Here is a 22,810-nt window from a genome sequence, read left to right as displayed (position 1 = left end):
ATGGTGAGAGGCCAGGACAGGTCTGGTCTAATGGAGACGTGTAGTGTAGGGCGAGATGACCAAGGACGCTGAAGAGGAGGCTTTTGTCTTTAGGCTGAACTTGACTGTGGCATCTATAGTTCCTTGAGCTTACTTGGTCTCACTTATAGTCGAATAGTAGTATTTATTTTCTTTTTTCATTGTCTCATGTACACAAACCCACACTGGGAAACACTCAGGGTCACTATCATTTAGGCCTACTGTGTTCAAGTAGTGTTTTGATCCAAGACGAGATGCTCTATATCTGTCTATATTCTGTCTGTATATTTTCTCTGCTGCTGCCTGCACCATTCCAGGTATATGTAAATGTAATTGGTGAATAAAGGTGATATACTCTGATTTACTCCTCACTCTGAGGTAAAAGAGTCACTACCTGACTAGTATTTCTTCCCAGAGGTCTCTGTGTACTTGGGAGCATATTAAGTAGGGATTAGTCATAATGCTGGCCTTCAAACATAGACCACATTAACATTTCAGATGGGGGTTCAGCTAGGGATGATGCGTGCAAGGCAAGAGCGAGAGAGAAAGCTATCTCCACTGATTATGTGTACCATGTAACCTCTCTGTTTCACATGACAGACACTGTTATCCGTCAGGCTTATCGTGAGAATTTCCTTAGAAATCCTTGTTAACCGCTTTAACTATTTCTTATGTGAATGTGTATCAGAAGAACACACCTGGATATGCTAGCATGCACAGTATGCGTGGGTGCAGCCTATGTGGGTTTAATTTGTGTATGCGCGTCTGTGTGTGTGCATGTGTGTGTGTGTGTGTGTGTGTGTGTGTGTGTGTGTGTGTGTGTGTGTGTATGTGTGTGTGTGTGTGTGTGTGTGTGTCTATATGTCTATGTGTGTGTGTGTGTGTGTGTGTGTGTGTGTGTGTGTGTGTGTGTGTGTGTGTGTGTGTGTGTGTGTGTGTGCGTTAGTGTGCATGTGTGTCTATGTGTCTGTGTGTGTGTGTGTGTGTGTATGTGTGTGTGTGTGTGTGTGTGTGTGTGTGTGTCTATATGTCTATGTGTGTGTGTGTGTGTGTGTGTGTGTGTGTGTGTGTGTGTGTGTGTGTGTGTGTGTGTGTGTGTGTGTCTATATGTCTATGTGTGTGTGTGTGTGTGTGTGTGTGTGTGTGTGTGTGTGTGTGTGTGTGTGTGTGTGTGTGTGTGTGTGTGTGTGTGTGTGTGTGTGTGTACGCGCATGTGTGTGTATTCAGTGTGTTTGTGTTTGTTTGTTCGTGGACATACAGTAGGAACCACTCCAGGTGTGGTCTGCTCCCAGTCCGCCGTGTCCGTCGTCCTTGTGAAGGTTAGTGAGTCACTGTAGAGATTAGGTTGGTCCTGGGTGCCTCCGAGGCCACTGACTCCCCACAACACAAGCACTTTACTGCACACCCTGGTCCTAGTGATGGTGATGGGGCTGCCCTCCAACTGCACAGGTCAACCCTGATCCTATCAGCAGACCATTACTGTTGACTTATCTCTTAATACTTAGAATGGAACTACAAGATGGTTTTCTTTCATTATGTAGGAGGTCGATATTGTTTTACTTAGCCTTGAGGAGTTGGAAGTGAAGGTGGAGGTGGACTCTCTAGAGACAGCAGGAGCGGTAGAGATACTCTTAATGATCGGCTATGAAAAGCCAACTGACATTTACTCCTGAGGTGCTGACTTGTTGCACCCTCGACAACACCTGTGATTATTATTATTTGACCATGCTGGTCATTTATGAACATTTGAACATCTTGGCCATGTTCTGTTATAATCTCCACCCGGCACAGACAGAAGAGGACTGGCCACCCCTCATAGCCTGGTTCCTCTCTAGGTTTCTTCCTAGGTTTCGGCCTTTCTAGGGAGTTTTTCCTAGCCACCGTGCTTCTACACCTGCATTGCTTGCTGTTTGGGGTTTTAGGCTGGGTTTCTGTACAGCACTTTGAGATATCAGCTGATGTACAAAGGGCTATATAAATACATTTGATTTGATTTGATGATTTGATTTGGAGGAGGAGGGGGAGGTGGAGATGGAGGAGAAGGTGGGGGAGGAGGAGGAGGTGGAGGAGGAGAATGTGGGGGAGGAGGTGGAGGAGGAGTAGAAGGTGGGGGAGGAGGTAAAGGCAGATGAGGTGGAGGAGCAGGTGGAGGGGAAGGAGGAGGAGGAGGGGGAGGATGAGATGAGGAGGAGGAGGGGGAGGATGAGGAGGATGACTGAGCTAGAGTACAACTGGAGCACTGTCTGACCTTCTAAACCCAGACCCCACAGCCCTGTGAAGTCTCATAATTACACAACCTAAAGGCACAGCCCAGTGGAGCGCCTCACAGTACAGCACAGTGGAGCGCCTCACAGCGCCTCACAGTACAGCCCAGTGGAGCGCCTCACAACGCCTCACAGTACAGCCCAGTGGAGCACCTCACAGCACCTCACAGCGCCTCACAGTACAGCCCAGAGGATCGCCTCACAGTACAGCACAGTGGAGCGCCTCACAGCGCCTCACAGTACAGCCCAGTGGAGCGCCTCACAGCACCTCACAGCGCCTCACAGTACAGCCCAGAGGATCGCCTCACAGTACAGCCCAGTGGAGCGCCTCACAGCACCTCACAGCGCCTCACAGTACAGCCCAGAGGATCGCCTCACAGTACAGCCCAGAGGATCGCCTCACAGTACAGCACAGTGGAGCGCCTCACAGCACCTCACAGCGCCTCACAGTACAGCCCAGAGGATCGCCTCACAGTACAGCACAGTGGAGCGCCTCACAGCGCCTCACAGTACAGCCCAGTGGAGCGCCTCACAGCGCCTCACAGCGCCTCACAGTACAGCCCAGTGGAGCACCTCAAACTACAGCCCAGTGGAGCACCTCAAACTACAGCCCAGTGGAGCACCTCACAGCGCCTCACAGTACAGCCCAGTGGAGCGCCTCACAGCGCCTCACAGTACAGCCCAGTGGAGCATCTCACAGCGCCTCACAGTACAGCCCAGTGGAGATCAAATCTCTGACATGCAGAGAGAGAGAGAGAGAGAGAGAGAGAGAGAGAGAGAGAGAGAGAGAGAGAGAGAGAGAGAGAGAGAGAGAGAGAGAGAGAGAGAGAGAGAGAGAGAGAGAGAGAGAGAGAGAGAGAGAGAGAGAGAGAGAGAGAGAGAGAGAGAGAGAGAGAGAGAGAGAGAGAGAGAGAGAGAACACAATCACTGACTGTGAATCAGTGGGAGACTGCTTAGAACCTCCATCTTCACTTCCTACTCCTCCTCATCTTCTCTCGTTCCTAACTTCACATTTGTAAGAGCTCCGATCCACTCATCTGACAATGGGAGGCTTGTGAGCGTAGAGGAGAGCAACGTCACAGCAGACATGATACATCCGCATCTGCTCTGGTCTAAAAATATGCACCACAGGGCACAACTGAGGCTTGTGGATGGGCTGTGTGATGCTGCTAGAGGCCTGGCCCACAATAGAAACTTCTGATATATTACAGTATGTATACATACTCTGGAGGTGCTGACAAAGCTGTATAGAGGTGTTTAACTATACTACAGAGGAGAATGAAACAACAGTATCAGGTGTTGTGCTTTGTGCTCCCTCAGTGTGTGTTTGCAAAATCAGTTGACGTACACTCTTAGAAAAAAGGGTTCCATAATGGTTCTTAAGCTGTCCCCATAGGAGAACCCCTTTTGTTTCCAGGTAGAACTCTTTTGGGTTCCATGTAGAACCCTCTGTGGAAAGGGTTCTACATGGAATTCAAAAGGGTTCTACCTGGAGACAAAAAGGGTTCTTCAAGGGTTCTTCTATGGGGACAGCCAAATAACTCTTTTAGACTCTAGATTCTAATGTAGGTACCGATTTAACGTCTATAAGTTCAGTCTGCCTGTTTGATGAAATGCTAACACTTGGCAGGAGTGAGACAGAATAATGTTGATATTTGTTCTATTGTTGTTATGTGCCTCCTAAGAAGAGGTAGGTGCAGGAGTCAGGAGCAGGAGAGCAAGGAAGTTCCAGTAGCACAATGTTGATTTGAAAGTCCCAACACAACAACAGGTGGGGAAACACACCCAACGAAGTCGCCACACACAGGGAAGTAACGTCACACACGGAGGAGAAACCTCTACTCCTAATTACAGTCCAAACGGTACAACGACCGCGAGAAGAAAAAAAACCTGTGGCGCAAACACGCACCCCTAACAGAGCAAACAACAGCAAATAATCCTGCACAAAGACTAGCAGGCAGAGGAGGTTAATAAACCCACCGAAATGAACTAATAGGACACAGGTGTAAACAAAACAGACAGACACAAACGAAAAAGAAAAATGGATCGGTGGCAACTAGTAGGCCGGCGATGACGGCCGCCGAGCACCGCCCAAACAGGGAGAGGAGCCACTTTCGGTGGAAGTCGTGACAATTGTGCGACAGGACAGAGCTTTTTCAATAACTTTCTGTGTTTGTATCATTTCAACTTTTGTTCCACCCCAACAGAGGAAGTCATGCATATCAGACAATAATCCATGTCAAATAACTGGATATGCTCAGTTTGTTCCCTTTGTCATGGTGCTCTGGTACCCCCCTGCAGAAGAGGCTCAGCCTCTACCACTACTCAGGTCACTGTGTGTGTTTGAATCAGATATCATTGATGCAAGGTGTGCTGTTTATCGCCAATCGCCAAGTTGGTGTTTTTCTACAGCACTTCAATGGACTTTATTTCCCTGTTTTGTTTGTTTCAAAGTAACACATGAACACCATCATCTCATAGTGTTGATTCTCAGACTTTGATATAGGATCTGGATCTCCAGCAGCCCACAACATTGTGTTTAGGGATATGGTTGAGCAGGCGGTTGGGTTGTCGGACCTGGAGGTAAAGGGTGAAGCCAGACCCAGTGGAGTTAGAAGGTGAAGAGGCTTGAGCTCAGTGGGCTAACACAGTCGTCTTCTCTCCCTGTGTGTTTAGTGACGTGGTGGAGCAGCAGGCTGGAGGCCTATCAGACCTGGAGATCATCTCCCAGCCAGACCCAGTGGAGGAGCATGGTGTGCAGGAGATGGACCCGTCCTGCATGGCTCCTGTCCAGCTGGTCAGCTTCAGCTACAGGGACCTTCCTCTGGCCCACCTGGACCTCTCCCTGGCCGGATCACAGCTCCTCTCTAACCTGGATGAGGACGACAACAGGGAAGGGTGAGGCAATACAACTGTATTCATCCATTGAAAGGCACTGACGCGTTCTGACCGTACAGTAGGTAGCTATTGATTAGGGAAGGGAAGGGTCAGGCGCTGTGGCTTTATTTACAGACTTCAGCCATTACACAAATAGGTCCAAACCTCAATAGGGAAGGGTCAGGCGCTGTGGCTTTATTTACAGACTTCAGCCATTACACAAATAGGTCCAAACCTTGCACGCATCTACAACGGTTCATAAGGGTTTGAAAAGATCTTGGGCAGACGTTTCTATTAATGACTTTCCACACCTTGGAAATGATCAATTCCCAATTATCCTCAGAAACGACCTGCTTCTGGTTTGAATGTGAGACGAAATGATGTAATTGAATATGGTGTCATGTATAATTATGCAGTACATCAAGCATTTAACAGAGTGAAGGCTGGGAAGGAGGGCAGGAACACACCGCCATGTACAGTGTCAGTTATGCTAATGGTACATTGGCCAACACAGAGGGAGAAGTATGGATGATGTTCAATCTCACATGATACATTGGTCCTGTTTAACTCATAGCCAGTACTGTAGCTACAACACAGGGGATGTCCGTCAGTGATAAACGGATTCATATTTGCTATTTGGTCTCCATAAATTTCCTATGAAGGTCTAAATGCATCCCCTGAATGTACTGTGCTCTTCCAAGACCTATATTGCAACATCCATAGTTTACCTTACTTGTGACACTGCCAGTTCCATTTTCTACCCTTAACCAGAATTGTAAGGTGTTAGGTTGATGTGTGATGGATGAGGTCCCAGGCTATTTTAGCTGCCCTGCACGTCTGTTACTGTATGGTCTTAACAGATTGTCTCTTTCATTATACAGTAAAAACACGGTCCCTGCACGTCTGTTACTGTATGGTCTTAACAGATTGTCTCTTTCATTATACAGTAAAAACACGGTCCCTGTATTGCCGTATTGCAATGGCATCCTGTCCAGTAATAGTGACTCAGACCTGGTTCTTACTGTGAGTCCAGATAAACAACACCATATGCTTTGGCTTTACGATCCAGCATCCCAAACAGACACACACCTTCCCTTCCAAGCACTCCGTTTGACACCAGATCAGGTCTCACTCCACTAGGCTCAGTGTTCGCCAGCTATCAGCCGTGCCCCTTAAACAGATGGATCCTACAGACGCACAGTCAACAGTGGGCAGTGCAATGCTGACACTAACACATTACTGTTGTTGTCTCATCATGATGCTGTGAGCTCACAGGCTACATCTCTCGTTTGCCCCATTTTCATGTCAAAAGTGCAACACACAGTAGCTTGCTACTCCCTGCTGCACAACAGAGAATGCCATGCCTATGTCACACTGTTTTTGTAGTTCTGCTTGTTGTGAAATCTGCTGGCTGTGTATGGGCCAAAACACAGGAATTGTCCATCATTGGTTTGAAGGTGATTTGACCTGTATGTTACCACAGCAGTACTACTTCAACTACATTACTGTCAGGGTCACTATTTCATATCCAAGTCATTAGTGCAAAATGGCTGCTTGTAAAAATCCTGTCAGTGGGAGTAGTAAAAGTTATCATTCTCTACATGACATTTAATGAAATCCCATTTCCCATATAGAGCCATTATTGCATGGAACTCCGTTCCATCTCATATTGCTCAAGGGAACAGCAAACCTGGTTTCAAAAAACAGATAAAGCAACACCTCACGGCACAACTCCTCTCCCCTATTTGACCTAGATAGTTAGTATGTATGTATTGATATGTAGGCTACGTGTGCCTTTCGTATTTTTTTTATTGATGTAGTTCCGTCCTTGAGCTGTTCTTGTCTATTAATGTTCTGTATTATGTCATGTTTCATGTTTTGTGTGGACCCCAGGAGACGGGGATCCTAATAAAAAACAACAACATTTAAATCCACGAGGCAGGAACTTGTTCTATCTGGAGTACACCTTAAATGGAACACCAATCATCATTATCAGGCGTTTGGTCCCTCCTCCCCTGGGTCGCTCCATTAGGATTCAGCATCAGAGGTGGCACTGGCTCCATAGTAAAGGACTCAAGGGTGAATCTCTGTTAAAGAAGGCTATTAGCCAGGTGATGGGAAGGTGTCAGTCAAACCTGTGTCCTCTAGGCCTGGGGGCACCATGGGTCAATTTCAATTGTATTTCCTTGATTCCTTGTGTTCTCTCACCTCTTTCGCAAAACTCATTGGAGGAGAAGGTCCGAGGTGAGGAACCTGCACTTGAGATTCACCCAATATTATTCTGTGGGTTTCAGCAGTGTTAGCTCCTGAATGCTTACGCACGTGCTTCTGTCTGCTTATTACCGTATCGATCAGCCCTCCTTGGACAACAGCAGCAAACCTCATTCCTCTTAGTGACCTTTAGTAGCACTATTTAATGGAGACACTCACTACTGTAGCAAGACAGCCATAATATTGTATCATGTTTACAATTTGATGGTGGTCATGGTGGTCACTCTCTAGCCTTTGAGTGTCTCTAGCCTTTGAGTTTAGGAAGAACCTGTCACGGCTCTCGTCGTAATGAGGATCGGACCAAAGCGCAGCGTGGTAAGTGTTCATGATTTTATTTGATCACAAAACACTCGAACAAAAATAAACAAGAGGGAAAACCGAAACAGTTCTGTAAGGAGCATAAACTATACAGAAAACAACTACCCACAACTAAGGTGGCAAAACAGGCTGCCTAAGTATGATTCCCAATCAGAGACAACGATCGACAGCTGCCTCTGATTGGGAACCACACTCGGCCAAACACACAGAAATACAACACATAGAATTCCCACCCTACATCACACCCTGACCTAACCAAATAGAGAAATAAAACGGCTCTCTCAGGTCAGGGCGTGACAGAACCCTTTTGGTTCCAGGTAGAACCCTTTTGGTTCAGGATTGACTGCTGTGGGAACAAGACAAAATTCTAAAGAGAGAGAAAGCCACCTTCATAAAGGAAATGGGAGGGAAATGTTCCTGCTTTATTGCCGTAGCTGCTGAATGATGAAGTGAATCTGGGAGGAATAGAGACGCTGGCGGCATCAATAGCAGCAGTACAGGGAGGGGGTGGAAATACAACATGGCCATCAAATTGATAATGTTCTCAGAGAGGAATGTGTCCTGTGGTCCACTGACTCTCTACAGAAAAGTGGATTGCCTTCCCTGTCTGCATTAGGTGGCTCATCTGCTCTTAGAGAGAGAGGGGTGGAGAGAGAGAGAGAGAGAGAGAGAGAGAGAGAGAGAGAGACTGTAATACACTGTAATACTGAATATTGTAACACTTACAGGAGCATGTACTCTGAAATGAGAATCTCACAACAACACAATGTAGTTATTGTTACGCACGCCTCTGAGAAGAGGGAACGCAACTCCCTGCTACAACTCAACTCTCTGAAGTGCAAGAGGTATGGACTGTAGGTGCGAGCAAGGATGACACAAAAGCAGAATTTACCGTTTACTAGGATTTATTTTCATACACGGTAATATGGGGAAAAGGGGCTGGACGGAACCAAAGCAAAGAAAGTAAATATCAAAGTTCCCCCTCTCCTATCTAACCTGCCTACCCACTTAACTTACCTAACTTAACACCACCTGGTGCCCTAACCAAAATACAGGGGGTGGTCCGCCCAGGTCTTACCTAGTGTGCCTAGACAGTAAATATACTACGGGTATATGTATGCCCGCGGGCCTCTTGCCTAAGCACTCCCAAAGTGCCTTCTCCTTCCCCCCTGGGAACAAATGAAACAGAGTAATTATTAACGATTTCACAAACACTCACAAACACAGGACATAGCAAAACTGCTACCAACAACAACAGTACATACCACACTTTCTGATACACAACCAACACTATATCACAATCTAATTTTTCTCTCTCTCAATCTCCAAATCTCTACTCCTTATCTCATCTCCTCTCTTTCTCTCCTGAGCAGAACACTGGCTTTTATCTTCAGGTGGCAATGTTAATTAGTCAGCTGCTTCTTGACGAGGGGGCGGGGTCAGCTCCAATCATCAATAGCCTGGGGTCGACCAATCAGCTGCTTGGGGAGTTTCAGGAATTTCTCCTGAAACACACACACTCAAATACAAAACAGAACACAGAAACTGGGGAACGTAACATTATTTCATCAAGAATGAGAGAAAGTGGACCGTCATACTGAGTAGAACCCCTCTGATTTCAGTCAGCATGTATCATTCTCTGTATGATAACTGTCCTACATTTAGCAAAGGAAACGTTTATTGTAAATGTGAACATCTCATCTCCAAGAGGTCAATTAGAACCATGTCTCTTATAACTTTACTCTGTGAATAATGTGCAGGGATTGCAGGGCTTGATCGGGTACCAAACTTGACTTTGCTATCGTGTTCATTGCTGACTTCATGGGTACAGTGACCGTATGCAGCTAGTGTTTGATCCACAGAGGCTGTATTTTATCACTGTGCTGCAGCAAGAGGCTGGGTGTAGTTCAGTAGCAACCTCTAGTGGGGCTGAAGTGGTGGAGATTAATCAAGAGAAAGCCTCTCATGTCAACCTGCTGTGTGTGTGTGTGTGTGTGTGTGTGTGTGTGTGTGTGTCAATGGGCCTGGTCAAAGTACTGCACTACATAGGGACTTAGGGTGCCATTTGGGATTCAGCCTGTGATGAAGCACCTACCATCACCGACCGACGGCCATGTTTGTATATCATGGCCTGTAGCATTGTGAAGATGGAGCTGAACTTTCTGTTATCTCTCTCTTATCCACAGCACCTACTCTACAGCCCCCCCCCCTACTCTACAGTCCCCCCTACTCTACAGTCCCCCCTACTCTACAGCCCCCCCTACTCTACAGTCCCCCCTACTCTACAGCCCCCCCTACTCTACAGTCCTCCCTACTCTACAGTCCTCCCTACTCTACAGTCCCCCCCTACTCTACAGCCCTTCCTACTCTACAGTCCTCCCTACTCTACAGTCCCCCCTACTCTACAGCCCTTCCTACTCTACAGTCCTCCCTACTCTACAGTCCCCCCCTACTCTACAGCCCTTCCTACTCTACAGTCCCCCCTACTCTACAGTCCTCCCTACTCTACAGTCCTCCCTACTCTACAGTCCCCCCCTACTCTACAGCCCTTCCTACTCTACAGTCCCCCCTACTCTACAGTCCCCCCTACTCTACAGTCCCCCCTACTCTACAGTCCTCCCTACTCTACAGTCCTCCCTACTCTACAGTCCCCCCTACTCTACAGTCCCCCCTACTCTACAGTCCTCCCTACTCTACAGTCCTCCCTACTCTACAGTCCTCCCTACTCTACAGTCCCCCCTACTCTACAGTCCCCCCTACTCTACAGCCCTTCCTACTCTACAGTCCTCCCTACTCTACAGTCCTCCCCTACTCTACAGCCCTTCCTACTCTACAGTCCCCCCTACTCTACAGTCCTCCCTACTCTACAGTCCTCCCTACTCTACAGTCCCCCCCTACTCTACAGCCCTTCCTACTCTACAGTCCCCCCTACTCTACAGTCCCCCCTACTCTACAGTCCCCCCTACTCTACAGTCCTCCCTACTCTACAGTCCTCCCTACTCTACAGTCCCCCCTACTCTACAGTCCCCCCTACTCTACAGTCCTCCCTACTCTACAGTCCTCCCTACTCTACAGTCCCCCCTACTCTACAGTCCTCCCTACTCTACAGTCCCCCCTACTCTACAGCCCCCCTACTCTACAGTCCCCCCCTACTCTACAGCCCTTCCTACTCTACAGTCCCCCCTACTCTACAGTCCCCCCTACTCTACAGCCCTCCCTACTCTACAGTCCTTCCTACTCTACAGCCCCCCTACTCTACAGCCCTCCCTACTCTACAGTCCTTCCTACTCTACAGCCCCCCTACTCTACAGCTCCCCCCTACTCTACAGTCCTCCCTACTCTACAGTCCCCCCTACTCTACAGTCCTCCCTACTCTACAGTCCTCCCTACTCTACAGTCCCCCCTACTCTACAGTCCCCCCTACTCTACAGTCCCCCTACTCTACAGTCCTCCCTACTCTACAGTCCCCCCTACTCTACAGTCCTCCCTACTCTACAGTCCCCCCTACTCTACAGTCCCCCCTACTCTACAGTCCTCCCTACTCTACAGTCCTCCCTACTCTACAGTCCCCCCTACTCTACAGTCCTCCCTACTCTACAGTCCCCCCTACTCTACAGTCCCCCCTACTCTACAGTCCTCCCTACTCTACAGTCCTCCCTACTCTACAGTCCCCCCTACTCTACAGTCCCCCCTACTCTACAGTCCCCCCTACTCTACAGTCCTCCCTACTCTACAGTCCCCCCTACTCTACAGTCCCCCCTACTCTACAGTCCCCCCTACTCTACAGTCCTCCCTACTCTACAGTCCTCCCTACTCTACAGTCCCCCCTACTCTACAGCCCCCCCCTACTCTACAGTCCTCCCTACTCTACAGTCCCCCCTACTCTACAGTCCCCCCTACTCTACAGTCCCCCCTACTCTACAGTCCCCCCCTACTCTACAGTCCCCCCCTACTCTACAGTCCTCCCTACTCTACAGTCCCCCCTACTCTACAGTCCCCCCTACTCTACAGTCCCCCCTACTCTACAGCCCCCCCTACTCTACAGTCCCCCCTACTCTACAGTCCCCCCTACTCTACAGTCCTCCCTACTCTACAGTCCCCCCTACTCTACAGTCCCCCCTACTCTACAGTCCCCCTACTCCACTGGCCCCCCTACTCCACAGCCCCTACTCCACTCCACATGCGGATTCAGACTACAGGCAATTCACACACACACACACGCACGCACGCACACACGCACGCACGCACGCACGCACGCACGCACGCACGCACGCACGCACGCACGCACGCACGCACGCATGTATGCACACACACATGTGCGCACACACACACCACAGACAGAGAGAAAGCGAGGGCAGACACACAAGCTCTCTGGCTGCAGTACGTAGTGATTGTTATCTAATCGTCTGTAATCATGGTTCACTTCATATTCAAGTTTATGTCTGCCTGTCACATTTCATTAGGACTAGCACAGCTCCTTCAGTGGTGCCTTCCAACATCCAGATAGGCTCTCTCTCTCTCTCTATCTGCAGAGCATTCTCTCTCTCTCTCTCTCTCTCTCTCTCTCTCTCTCCCTCTCTCTATCTGCAGAGCATTCTCTCTCTCTCTCTCTCTCTCTCTCTCTCTCCCTCTCTCTATCTGCAGAGCATTCTCTCTCTCTCTCTCTCTGTCTTTCTGTCTCTCTCTCTCTCTCTCCATCTTTCTCTCTCTTTTCATATATCTCTGTCTATGTCTCTCCTCTCTCTGCAGAAAAATCTCCCCATTGCTGAATATCAGAGTGTTAAATGTAAATAAAATGCCTTGAGTTTATCCCTAGACCTTATTCCCCTCCTGTCAAACACACTCATTCAGACATAACATATCTCAATGGACAAAAAGTTACAGAGGAACCATGCAGGAACCTTTGGTTTGTTTTGCATGAGTCCCTGTTTCTGTGAGGAAGGATGGAAAAGGCCCACACGTGCATGCAGGAGGTTGGTTTTACTGTAAGCACACTGCGCTGTTATAATGTAGCATATCTATCAGTAGGCAGGAGGCGTGGGCGACATTGGGGGAGGTGGTTGTTTTTAGCTAGCTTCAGGGGGAAGTTACAGTGTTAGCAGTTTTGGCGCGCACACACACACACACGCACGCACGCACGCACGCACGCACGCACGCACGCACGCACGCACGCACGCACGCACGCACGCACGCACGCACACACACACACACACACACACACACACACACACACACACAGAGGCCATGGTAAGTGGAGCTCAGTTATTAATAGAGTTGAGGTCATCCATCTTCCTGTCTAACCAGGAAGTGCCTCCCATTCGGAGGATCAAGGTGGCGTGGGACGGACTTGTGTTCAGCACTTTCATCGCACTCCCCCTCTCTCTTCTCTCTCTCTCTGTTTTTTCTCTTTCACACTCTCTCTCCCTCTTTCTCTGTCTCTCTCTGTTTCTCTCTCAGCAGTCAAGCTGTTTTTGTTTGTTGTTGCTTTTTTTCTGTAGGTGTCTTTTGTGTGGGTGTTTTTGTGTGGGTGTTTTTGCATTTCAGCTTAACTTGGGTGGTATGTTGTCCATGCTAGAGGAGCATTGGGTAGCTAACTATGGAGTCAAACAGAATGGGTGCAAAAAACACACACCACGGCACACACAACGTTACCGGAATGATGTCATCTCCCAGATCACTGACCAGCGTGCGGTTGGATGCCAGACATGGGTGGTATCGGGAGCAGAAGCATATGTCGCTGATCTCACCGCTGTGAATATGTGATCCGAGCTCAGAGAGGGACTGGGACTGGGAGCACTCTGCTGCAGGGCCAGATGGCCCATCTAAATGCAGTGTCCTGGTGGTACTGGAGGAAGAGGAGGAAACATAACATCCCATAAAAACAACCCTCTCTTCATGGCCATTACACCAGTCCAGGTCCAAGAGTCCAAATATTCCATATAGGAAATAATGATTTGGTTGGCCCATTTTCCCATTTTCATATTTTAGTTGATCCTGGTAGTCCCTTCTAGTCCCACAACAAAGTGCATTCTATCCTGGGTGATTACTTAAAGCCATTATGGCATTGAGGACTTTGTTTTTCTCTCAGATAGATAACTCTAATACAAATCAGTCCCAGTGACTGGCTAGGAGTGCAGAATGTTAAAGTACTACTTTGTGGCATTAAGCATTCTCTGGATTCGTAACCGGGCCGGCCAATTTGGACTGATGAAAGAGCAGAGGATGTTCAGCCACCATGTGTCACGTTCCTGACCTTATTTTTCCTTGTTTTGTATTTATTTAGTTGGTCAGGGCGTGAGTTGGGGTGGGTTGTCTATGTGTGTTTTTCTATGTTGGGGTTTTGTGTTCGGCCTGGTATGATTCTCAATCAGAGGCAGCTGTCAATCGTTGTCCCTGATTGAGAATCATACTTAGGCAGCCTGGGTTTCACGTTTGGTTCGTGGGTGTTTGTTTCCTGTGTCAGTGTTTGTGCCACACGGGACTGTTACGGTTAGTTCTTTTGTTATTTTGTATTGTGTCTTGTTTTCGTGGATATTAAAATCATGGAAACTTACCACTCTGCACATTGGTCCTCCGATCCTTCTCGCCTCTCCTCGTCTGAGGAGGAGGAAGAAATAGACTGCCGTTACACCATGGGAATCACCAGCCAGAGACCTTGTTATCTCCTGGAGACATCTGTCTGTCTGTCTGCCCAAGGGAGGACTACAGACAAGTGGTTCTGGGCCTGGACAGAGCTGAGGTGGAGAGTTGGGGGTGTATTCGTCAAACAGCTACTCTCTCTCGCTTTCTCTACACACATACAGTATATCACAATGCACTCCTGTACTTCCTGTTCACCCATGACTGCGTGGCCACGCACGTCTCCAACTCAATCATTAAGTTTGCAGACGACACAACAGTGGTAGGCCTGATTACCAACAATGACGAGACATGAAGGAAGTGAGGGCCCTGGCAGAGTTGTGCCAGGAAAATAACCTCTCCCTCAACTGCAACAAAATGAAGGAACTGATCGTGGACTTCAGGAGACAGCAGAGGGAGCACGCCCCCATCCATATCAACGGGGCCGCAGTGGAGAAGGTGGAAAGCTTCAAGTTCCTCTGCGTACACATCACTGACAATCTGAAAAGGTCCACCCACACAGACAATGTGGTGAAGAAGCCGCCAGCGCCTCAACAGCGCCTCTTCAAACTCAGGAGGGTGAAGAAATTTGGCTTGGACCATAAGACCCTCACTAACTTTTACAGATGCACCATTGAGAGCATCCTGTCGTGCTATATCACCGCTTGGTACAGCAACTGCACCGTCCGCAACCGCAGGGCTCTCCAGAGGGTGGTGCGGTCTGCCAATGCATCAACGGGGGCACACTGCCTGCCCTCCAGGACATCTACAGCACCTGGTGTCACAGGAAGGCCAAGAAGATCATCAAGGACCTCAGCCCCCCGAGCCATGGCCTGTTCACCCCTCTACTATCCAGAAGGTGAGGTCAGTACAGGGGCATCAAAGCTGGGACCCGCCCAGTACCCTGCCCTGAACTTTAGTCAGTGTCACTAGACGGCTACCACCTGGTTACTCTACCATGCACCTTAGAGGCTGCTGCCCTATTTACATAGTCATGGAACACTGGTCACTTTAATAATGGAACACTGGTCACTTTAAATAATGTTTACGTACTGTTTTAACCACTTCATATGTATTTACTCTATTCTAGTCAAGGCCTATCCTTTTTAACTATTGCTGTATATACAGTGCATTCGTAAAGTATTCAGACCCCTTGACTTTTTTCACATTTTGTTACGTTACAGCCTTATTCTAAATTGTATTAAATTGTTTTTTTACCTCATCAATCTGCACAAATACCCCATAATGACAAAGCAAAAACAGTTTTTTTTTAAAATGTTTGCAAATGTACATAAAAAAAACAACTGAAATAAGACATTTACATAAGTATTCAGACCCTTTACTCAGTACTTTGTTGAATCACCTTTGCCACACCTGTATTTGGGGAGTTTCTCCCATTCTTCTCTACAGATCGTCTCAAGCTCAGCTATTTCCAGGTCTTTCCAGAGATGTTCGATCAGGTTTAAGCCCGGCCTCTGGCTGGGCCACTCAAGGACATTCAGAGACTTGTCCCGAAGCCACTCCTGCGTTGTCTTGGCTGTGTGCTTAGGGTTGTTGTCCTGTTGGAAGGTGAACCTTCGTCCCAGTTTGAGGTCCTGAGCGCTATGGAGCAGGTTTTCATCAAGGCTCTCTCTGTACTTTGCTCTGTTCATCTTTCCCTCGATCCTGACTAGTCTCCCAATCCCTGCCGCTAAAAAACATCCCCACAGCATGATGCTGCCACCACCATGGTTCACTGTAGAGATAGTGCAAGGTTTCCTCCAGATGTGACACTTGGCATTCAGGCCAAACAGTTCAATCTTGGTTTCATCAGACCAGAGAATCTTGTTTCTGTCACGTTCCTGACCTGTTTTCTGTTATTTTTGTATGTGTTTAGTTGGTCAGGGCGTGAGTTGGGGTGGGCATTCTATGTTTTGTGTTTCTATGTTTAGGTCAGGTGTAATTAGCCTTATATGGTTCTCAATCAGGGACAGGTGTTTGACGTTTCCTCTGATTGAGAACCATATATAGGTAGGCTGTTCACACTGTTTGTTTGTGGGTGGTTGTCTTCTGTGTCTGTGTATGTTGCACCACACGGGACTGTTTCGGTTTGTTCGTTCGTTTGTTGTAGTCTGTACCTGTTCGTGCGTTCTTCGTCATTTTGTAAGTTCTCATAGTTCAGGTCTGTCTACGTTCGTTTGTTATTTTGTAGTTTGTTTTCGTCTTTACTTTAATAAACATCATTATGTCAAACTATCACGCTGCGCTTTGGTCCAATCCCTACTCCTCCTCTTCTTCCGAAGAGGAGGAGGACGACCGTTACAGTTTCTCATGGTCTGAGTCCTTTAGGTGCCTTTTGGCAACTCCAAGCAGGCTGTCATGTGCCTTTTACTGAGGAGTGGCCTGAATAAGGGTCTGAATACTTCTGTAAATAAGGTATTTCGTTTTTTTATTTTTAAGACATTTGCTAAAATTTCTAAAAACCTGTTTTCGATTTGCCATTATGGGGTATTGTGTGTAGATTGATGAGGGGAAAACAATATTTAATACATTTTATAATAAGGTTGTAACGTAACAAAATGTGAATACTTTCCGAATGCACTGTACTATTCTTCAGCTATACTACATATTCTATCCATATTGTTTATACATCCCATCACATATATATACAAGTACCAGTCAAATGTTTGGACACACCTAAGCATTCAAGGGTTTTTCAACATTGTAGAATAATAGTGAAGACATCAAAACTATGAAATAACACATATGGAATCATGTAGTAACAAAAAAAGTGTTCAACAAATTAAAATATATTATTAATTATTAAACATGCTTCAAAGTAGCCACCCTTTGCCTTTATGACAGCTTTGCACACTCTTGGCATTCTCTCAACCAGCTTCACCTGAAATGCTTTTCCAACAGTCTTGAAGGAGTTCCCACATATGCTGATGACTTGTTGGTTGCTTTTCCTTCACTCTGCGTTCCAACTCATCCCAAACCATCTCAATTGGGTTGAGGTCGGGTGATTGTGGAAGCCAGGTCATCTGATGCAGCACCATCACTTTCCTTCTTGGTCAAATATCCCTTACACAGCCTGGAGGTGTGTTGGGTCATTATCCTGTTGAAAAACAAATGATAGTCCCACTAAGAGCAAACCCGATGGGATGGCATATCGCTGCAGAATGCTGTGGTAGCCATGCTGGTTAAGTGTGCCTTGAATTCTAAATAAATCACAGACAGTGTCACCAGCAAAGCACCCTCACACCATTGAACAACCTCCTATATGCTTCACGTTGGGAACCACATGCAGAGATAATCCGTTCACCTACTCTGCGTCTCACAAAGACACGGCGGTTGGAACCAAAAATCTCAAATTTGGACTCATCAGACCTAAGGACAGATTTCCACCGGTCTAATGTCCATTGCTCATGTTTCTTGGCCCAAGCAAGTCTCTTCTTCTTATTGATGTACTTTAGTAGTGGTTTCTTTGCAGCAATCCGACCATGAAGGCCTGATTCACGCAGTCTCCTATGAACAGTTGATGTTGAGATGTGTTTGTAACTTGAACTCTGTGAAGCATTTATTTGGGCTGCAATTTCTGAGGCTGGTCTTCCTTTCCTGTGGCGGTCCTCATGAGAGCCAGTTTCATTCATCATGCCCCCTCCCCTCACCCCCACTTTACACCACTGCTACTCTCTGTTGTGATCTATGCATAGTCACTTTAATAACTCTACCTACATGTACATACTACCTCAAATAACCGGTTCCCCGCACATTGACTCTGTATCGGTACCCCCCTTTATATGGTCTCGCTATTATTATTTCACTGCTGCTCTTTAATTACTTGTTACTTTTATCTCTTATTCTTATCTGTATATTTTGAAACGGCATTGTTGGTTAGGGGTTCGTAAGTAAGCATTTCACTGTAAGGTCTACACCTGTTGTATTCGGCGCATGTGACTAATAAAATTTTATTTGATCTTGATTTGATCATATCGTTGATGGTTTTTGCGACTGCACTTGAAGAAACTTTCAAAGTTCTTGAAATGTTCCGGATTGGCTGACCTTCATGTCTTGAAGTAATGATGGACTGTTGTTTCTCTTTGCTTACTTGAGCAGTTCATAATATGGACTTGGTCTTTGACCAAATAGGGCTATCTTCTGTATACCACCCCTACCTTGTCAAAAAACAACTGATTGGCTCAAACGCATTAAGAAGGAAAGAAATTCCACAAATGAACTTTTAAGAAGGCACACCTGTTAATTGAAATGCATTCCAGGTGTCTACCTCATGAAGCTGGTTGAGAGAATGCTAAGAGTGTGCAAAGGGTGGCTACTTTGAATAATCTCAAATATAACATATATTTTGACTAGTTTAACACTTATTTGGTTACTACATTATGTGTTTTTTGATAGTTTTGATGTCTTCACTATTATTCTACAATGTAGATAATAGTTCAAATAAACAAAAACCCTTGAATGGTATGTTAAATAGGTATGTTAAAACTTTTGACTGGTACTGTATATATTTATACTCTGGACTTGATATTACTCGTCCTTGTCACGCGGGACTAGGTGAGCGAAAGAACCAGACGCAGAGAGAGAGAGCCGCTTAGGAAAAATAATCCTTATATTTACTTTTTTACAACAAACTGAATAAGCCCGAACATCCAGGGCGCAGTGAAAACACTTGCCAAACACCCAACATACACACACGTAACAAAAACAATCCCGCACAAAACAAGGGCGGGTCAAACTCCTAATTATAGGGAAGCTCATTACGAAACAAAAACAACAGGTGCAACTAATAAGACAAAACAACCAGACAAACGAAAAAGGGATCGGTGGCGGCTAGTAGGACGGTGACGACGACCTCCGAGCACCGCCCGAACAGGCAGGGGAGTCAACTTCGGCGGAAGTCGTGACAGTACCCCCCTCCTGACGCGCGGCTCCCGCAGCGCGCCGCCACCGGCCTCGAGGACGACCCGGAGGGCGAGGTGCCGGGCGATCCGGGTGGAGGCGGTGGAAGTCTCTCAGTAGAGTAGGATCTAAAATGTCCCCCACCGGAACCCAGCATCTCTCCTCCGGACCGTACCCCTCCCAGTCCACGAGGTACTGTAGGCCCCTCACCCGGCGTCTCGAGTCCAGAATGGCACGTACTGTGTACGCCGGGGACCCCTCGATCTCCAGAGGGGGTGGAGGGACCTCAGGCACCTCACCTTCTTGCAGGGGACCAGCCACCACCGGCCTGAGGAGAGACACATGAAACGAGGGGTTAATACGGTAATACCTAGGGAGTTGTAACCTATAACACACCTCGTTTATTCTCCTCAGGACTTTAAACGGCCCCACACACTGCGGCCCCAGCTTCCGACAGGGCAGGCGGAGAGGCAGGTTTCGGGTCGAGAGCCAGACCCTGTCCCCCGGTGTGAACACGGGGGCCTCACTGCGGTGCTGGTCAGCGCTCCTCTTCTGCCGTTGTCCTGCTAACTTTAGCGATTCCTGGACGGCTTTCCAGGTGTCCTTGGAGCGCTGTACCCAGTCCTCTACCGCAGGAGCCTCGGTCTGACTCTGGTGCCATGGGGCCAGGACCGGCTGGTAACCTAACACACACTCAAACGGGGACATGTTCGTTGAGGAGTGGCGGAGGGAGTTCTGAGCGAGCTCAGCCCAAGGAACATACCTCGCCCACTCACCAGGCCGGTCCCGGCAATATGACCGCAGAAACCTGCCCACATCCTGGTTTACGCGCTCCACCTGCCCATTACTCTCGGGGTGAAAACCCGAGGTCAAACTGACCGAGACCCCCAGTCTTTCCATAAACGCCCTCCAAACTCTGGACGTGAATTGGGGGCCCCGATCAGAAACGATGTCCTCAGGCACCCCATAGTGCCGGAAGACATGGGTAAACAAGGCCTCCGTAGTCTGCAGGGCCGTAGGGAGACCGGGCAACGGGATGAGACGGCAGGACTTAGAAAACCGATCCACAACGACCAAAATCGTAGTACTTCCCTGGGACGGGGGAAGATCGGTAAGAAAGTCCACCGATAAATGTGTCCACGGCCGTTGTGGAACGGGGAGGGGCTGTAACTTCCCTCTAGGCAAGTGCCGAGGAGCCTTGCTCTGAGCGCACACCGAGCAGGAGGAGACATAAAATCTCACGTCCTTAGCCAACGTGGGCCACCAGTATCTCCCTCTAAGACTCCGCACTGTCCTCTCGATGCCCGGATGACCCGAGGAGGGAAGAGTATGAGCCCAACGGATTAGCTTATCCCGGACCCCTCCCGGCACGTACTGAACCCCCGCTGGACAGTTAGGAGGGGTCTGCTCTAACCGTGAGGCTCTCTCTATCTCCGCGTCCACCTCCCATACCACCGGTGCCACGAGACATGAAGGTGGAATGATGGGAGTTGGCTCAACGGACCGCTCCTCGGTATCATAGAGACGGGACAGCGCGTCGGCCTTGGTGTTTTGGGAGCCTGGTCGGTACGAGATGGTGAACTGAAACCTGGTGAAAAACATGGCCCATCTAGCCTGACGCGGATTTAGTCTCCTCGCTTCCCGGATGTACTCGAGATTACGATGGTCAGTCCAGATGAGAAAAGGGTGTTTCGCCCCCTCAAGCCAATGTCTCCACACCTTCAGAGCCTTGACTACAGCTAACAACTCCCGGTCCCCCACATCATAGTTTCGCTCCGCCGGACCGAGCCTCCTCGAAAAGAAGGCACAAGGGCGGAGCTTGGGTGGTTCGCCCGAGCGCTGGGACAGCACGGCCCCGACCCCCGCCTCGGACGCATCCACCTCCACTATGAACGCTAAAGAGGGGTCCGGATGCGCCAACACGGGCGCATTGGTAAACAGCTCCTTCAGACGACTGAAAGCTCTGTCCGCCTCTGCTGACCAACGCAAGCGCACCGGTCCTCCCTTCAGCAGTGAGGTAATGGGAGCAGCCACCTGACCAAAACCCCGGATAAACCTCCGGTAGTAATTGGCAAACCCTAAAAACCGCTGCACCTCTTTCACCGTGGTCGGAGTCGGCCAATTACGCACGGCTGTAACGCGGTCATCCTCCATCACCACCCCGTAGGTGGAAATACGATAACCCAGGAAGGAAACGGCCTGTTTGAAGAACTCACATTTCTCCGCCTTGCAATACAGGTCATGCTCCAGCAGTCGCCCAAGTACCTTACGCACCAGAGACACATGCGCCGCGCGGGTGGCAGAGTAGATCAAGATGTCATCAATGTACACTACCACTCCCTGCCCGAGCAGGTCTCGGAGAATCTCATCTACGAAGGATTGAAAGACAGCTGGAGCATTTTTCAACCCATATGGCATGACGCGGTACTCATAATGGCCAGATGTAGTACTAAATGCGGTTTTCCACTCATCTCCTCCCCGGATACGCACCAGATTATACGCACTCCTCAGGTCCAATTTTGTGAAGAAGCGTGCCCCGTGAAATGATTCCACCGCCGTAGCGATGAGAGGTAGTGGGTAACTAAACCCCACTGTGATGGAATTTAGACCTCGATAATCAATGCACGGGCGTAAACCGCCATCCTTCTTCTTCACAAAAAAGAAGCTCGAGGAGACAGGTGATGCGGAGGGCCGAATGTATCCCTGTCCCAGTGATTCAGTAACATATGTCTCCATAGCCGCTGTCTCCTCCTGGGACAAAGGATACACGTGACTCCTAGGAAGTGCAGCGTTCTCCAGGAGGTTTATCGCGCAGTCCCCTCGTCGATGGGGTGGTAATTGGGTCGCCTTCTTTTTACTGAAGGCGATAGCCAAATCGGCATATTCAGAGGGAATGCGCACGGTGGAAACCTGGTCTGGACTCTCCACCGTAGTCGCACCAACGGCAACTCCTATACACCTGCCTGAACACTCCTCTGACCACCCCTTAAGAGCCCCCTGTTGCCAGGAAATCACCGGGTTGTGCTGAGCTAGCCAGGGAATTCCCAACACCACTGGAAACGCAGGTGAGTCGATAAGGAACAGACTAATCTGCTCCTTATGACTACCCTGCGTTACCATGTCCAGTGGTACCGTGGCCTCCCTGACCATTCCTGACCCTAATGGTCGGCTATCTAAGGAGTGCACGGGGAAAGGTAGGTCTAACGACACAAGGGGAATCCCTAGCCTTAATGCGAGCCCCCGATCAATGAAATTCCCAGCTGCGCCTGAATCGACTAGCGCCTTATGCTGTAGAGAGGGAGAAAACCCGGGGAAATAGGTTAACACATACATATGACTGACAGGAAGCTCTGAGTAAGTCTGGTGCTGACTCACCTGGGGTGATCGAGTAGTGTTCCGCCTGCCCTCCCGACTCCCAGAAGAGTTCCTCCAGCACCGGTCGGCCGTGTGCCCTCGCCGACCACAACTGGTGCAGGAGGACACTCCTCCTCCGGTCCCCCTTGATGCTGCCCCCCCTAACTCCATAGGGATAGGAGCAGGAGGGC

The 22,810-nt window shown here is 48.6% G+C and overlaps 1 protein-coding gene across 1 annotated transcript in view; it reads left to right on the top strand.

Annotated features, from left to right (window-relative positions):
- The first annotated feature begins 4,829 nt into the window (after nucleotides 1-4,829).
- The window catches only part of LOC120024783 (transmembrane protein 266-like), a 57,447-nt gene continuing 39,466 nt past the window's right edge, over nucleotides 4,830-22,810 (top strand). Inside the window, exons 1-2 of the mRNA XM_038969066.1 lie at nucleotides 4,830-4,900; nucleotides 4,959-5,180. Coding sequence (XP_038824994.1) covers nucleotides 4,830-4,900; nucleotides 4,959-5,180 — 293 coding nt within the window. The remainder of the gene's footprint in view (nucleotides 4,901-4,958; nucleotides 5,181-22,810) is intronic.

Source organism: Salvelinus namaycush, chromosome 30 (genome assembly GCF_016432855.1).
Source record: "Salvelinus namaycush isolate Seneca chromosome 30, SaNama_1.0, whole genome shotgun sequence".
Classification (NCBI taxonomy): domain Eukaryota; kingdom Metazoa; phylum Chordata; class Actinopteri; order Salmoniformes; family Salmonidae; genus Salvelinus; species Salvelinus namaycush.
This window is presented reverse-complemented; position numbering and strand designations above follow the sequence as displayed.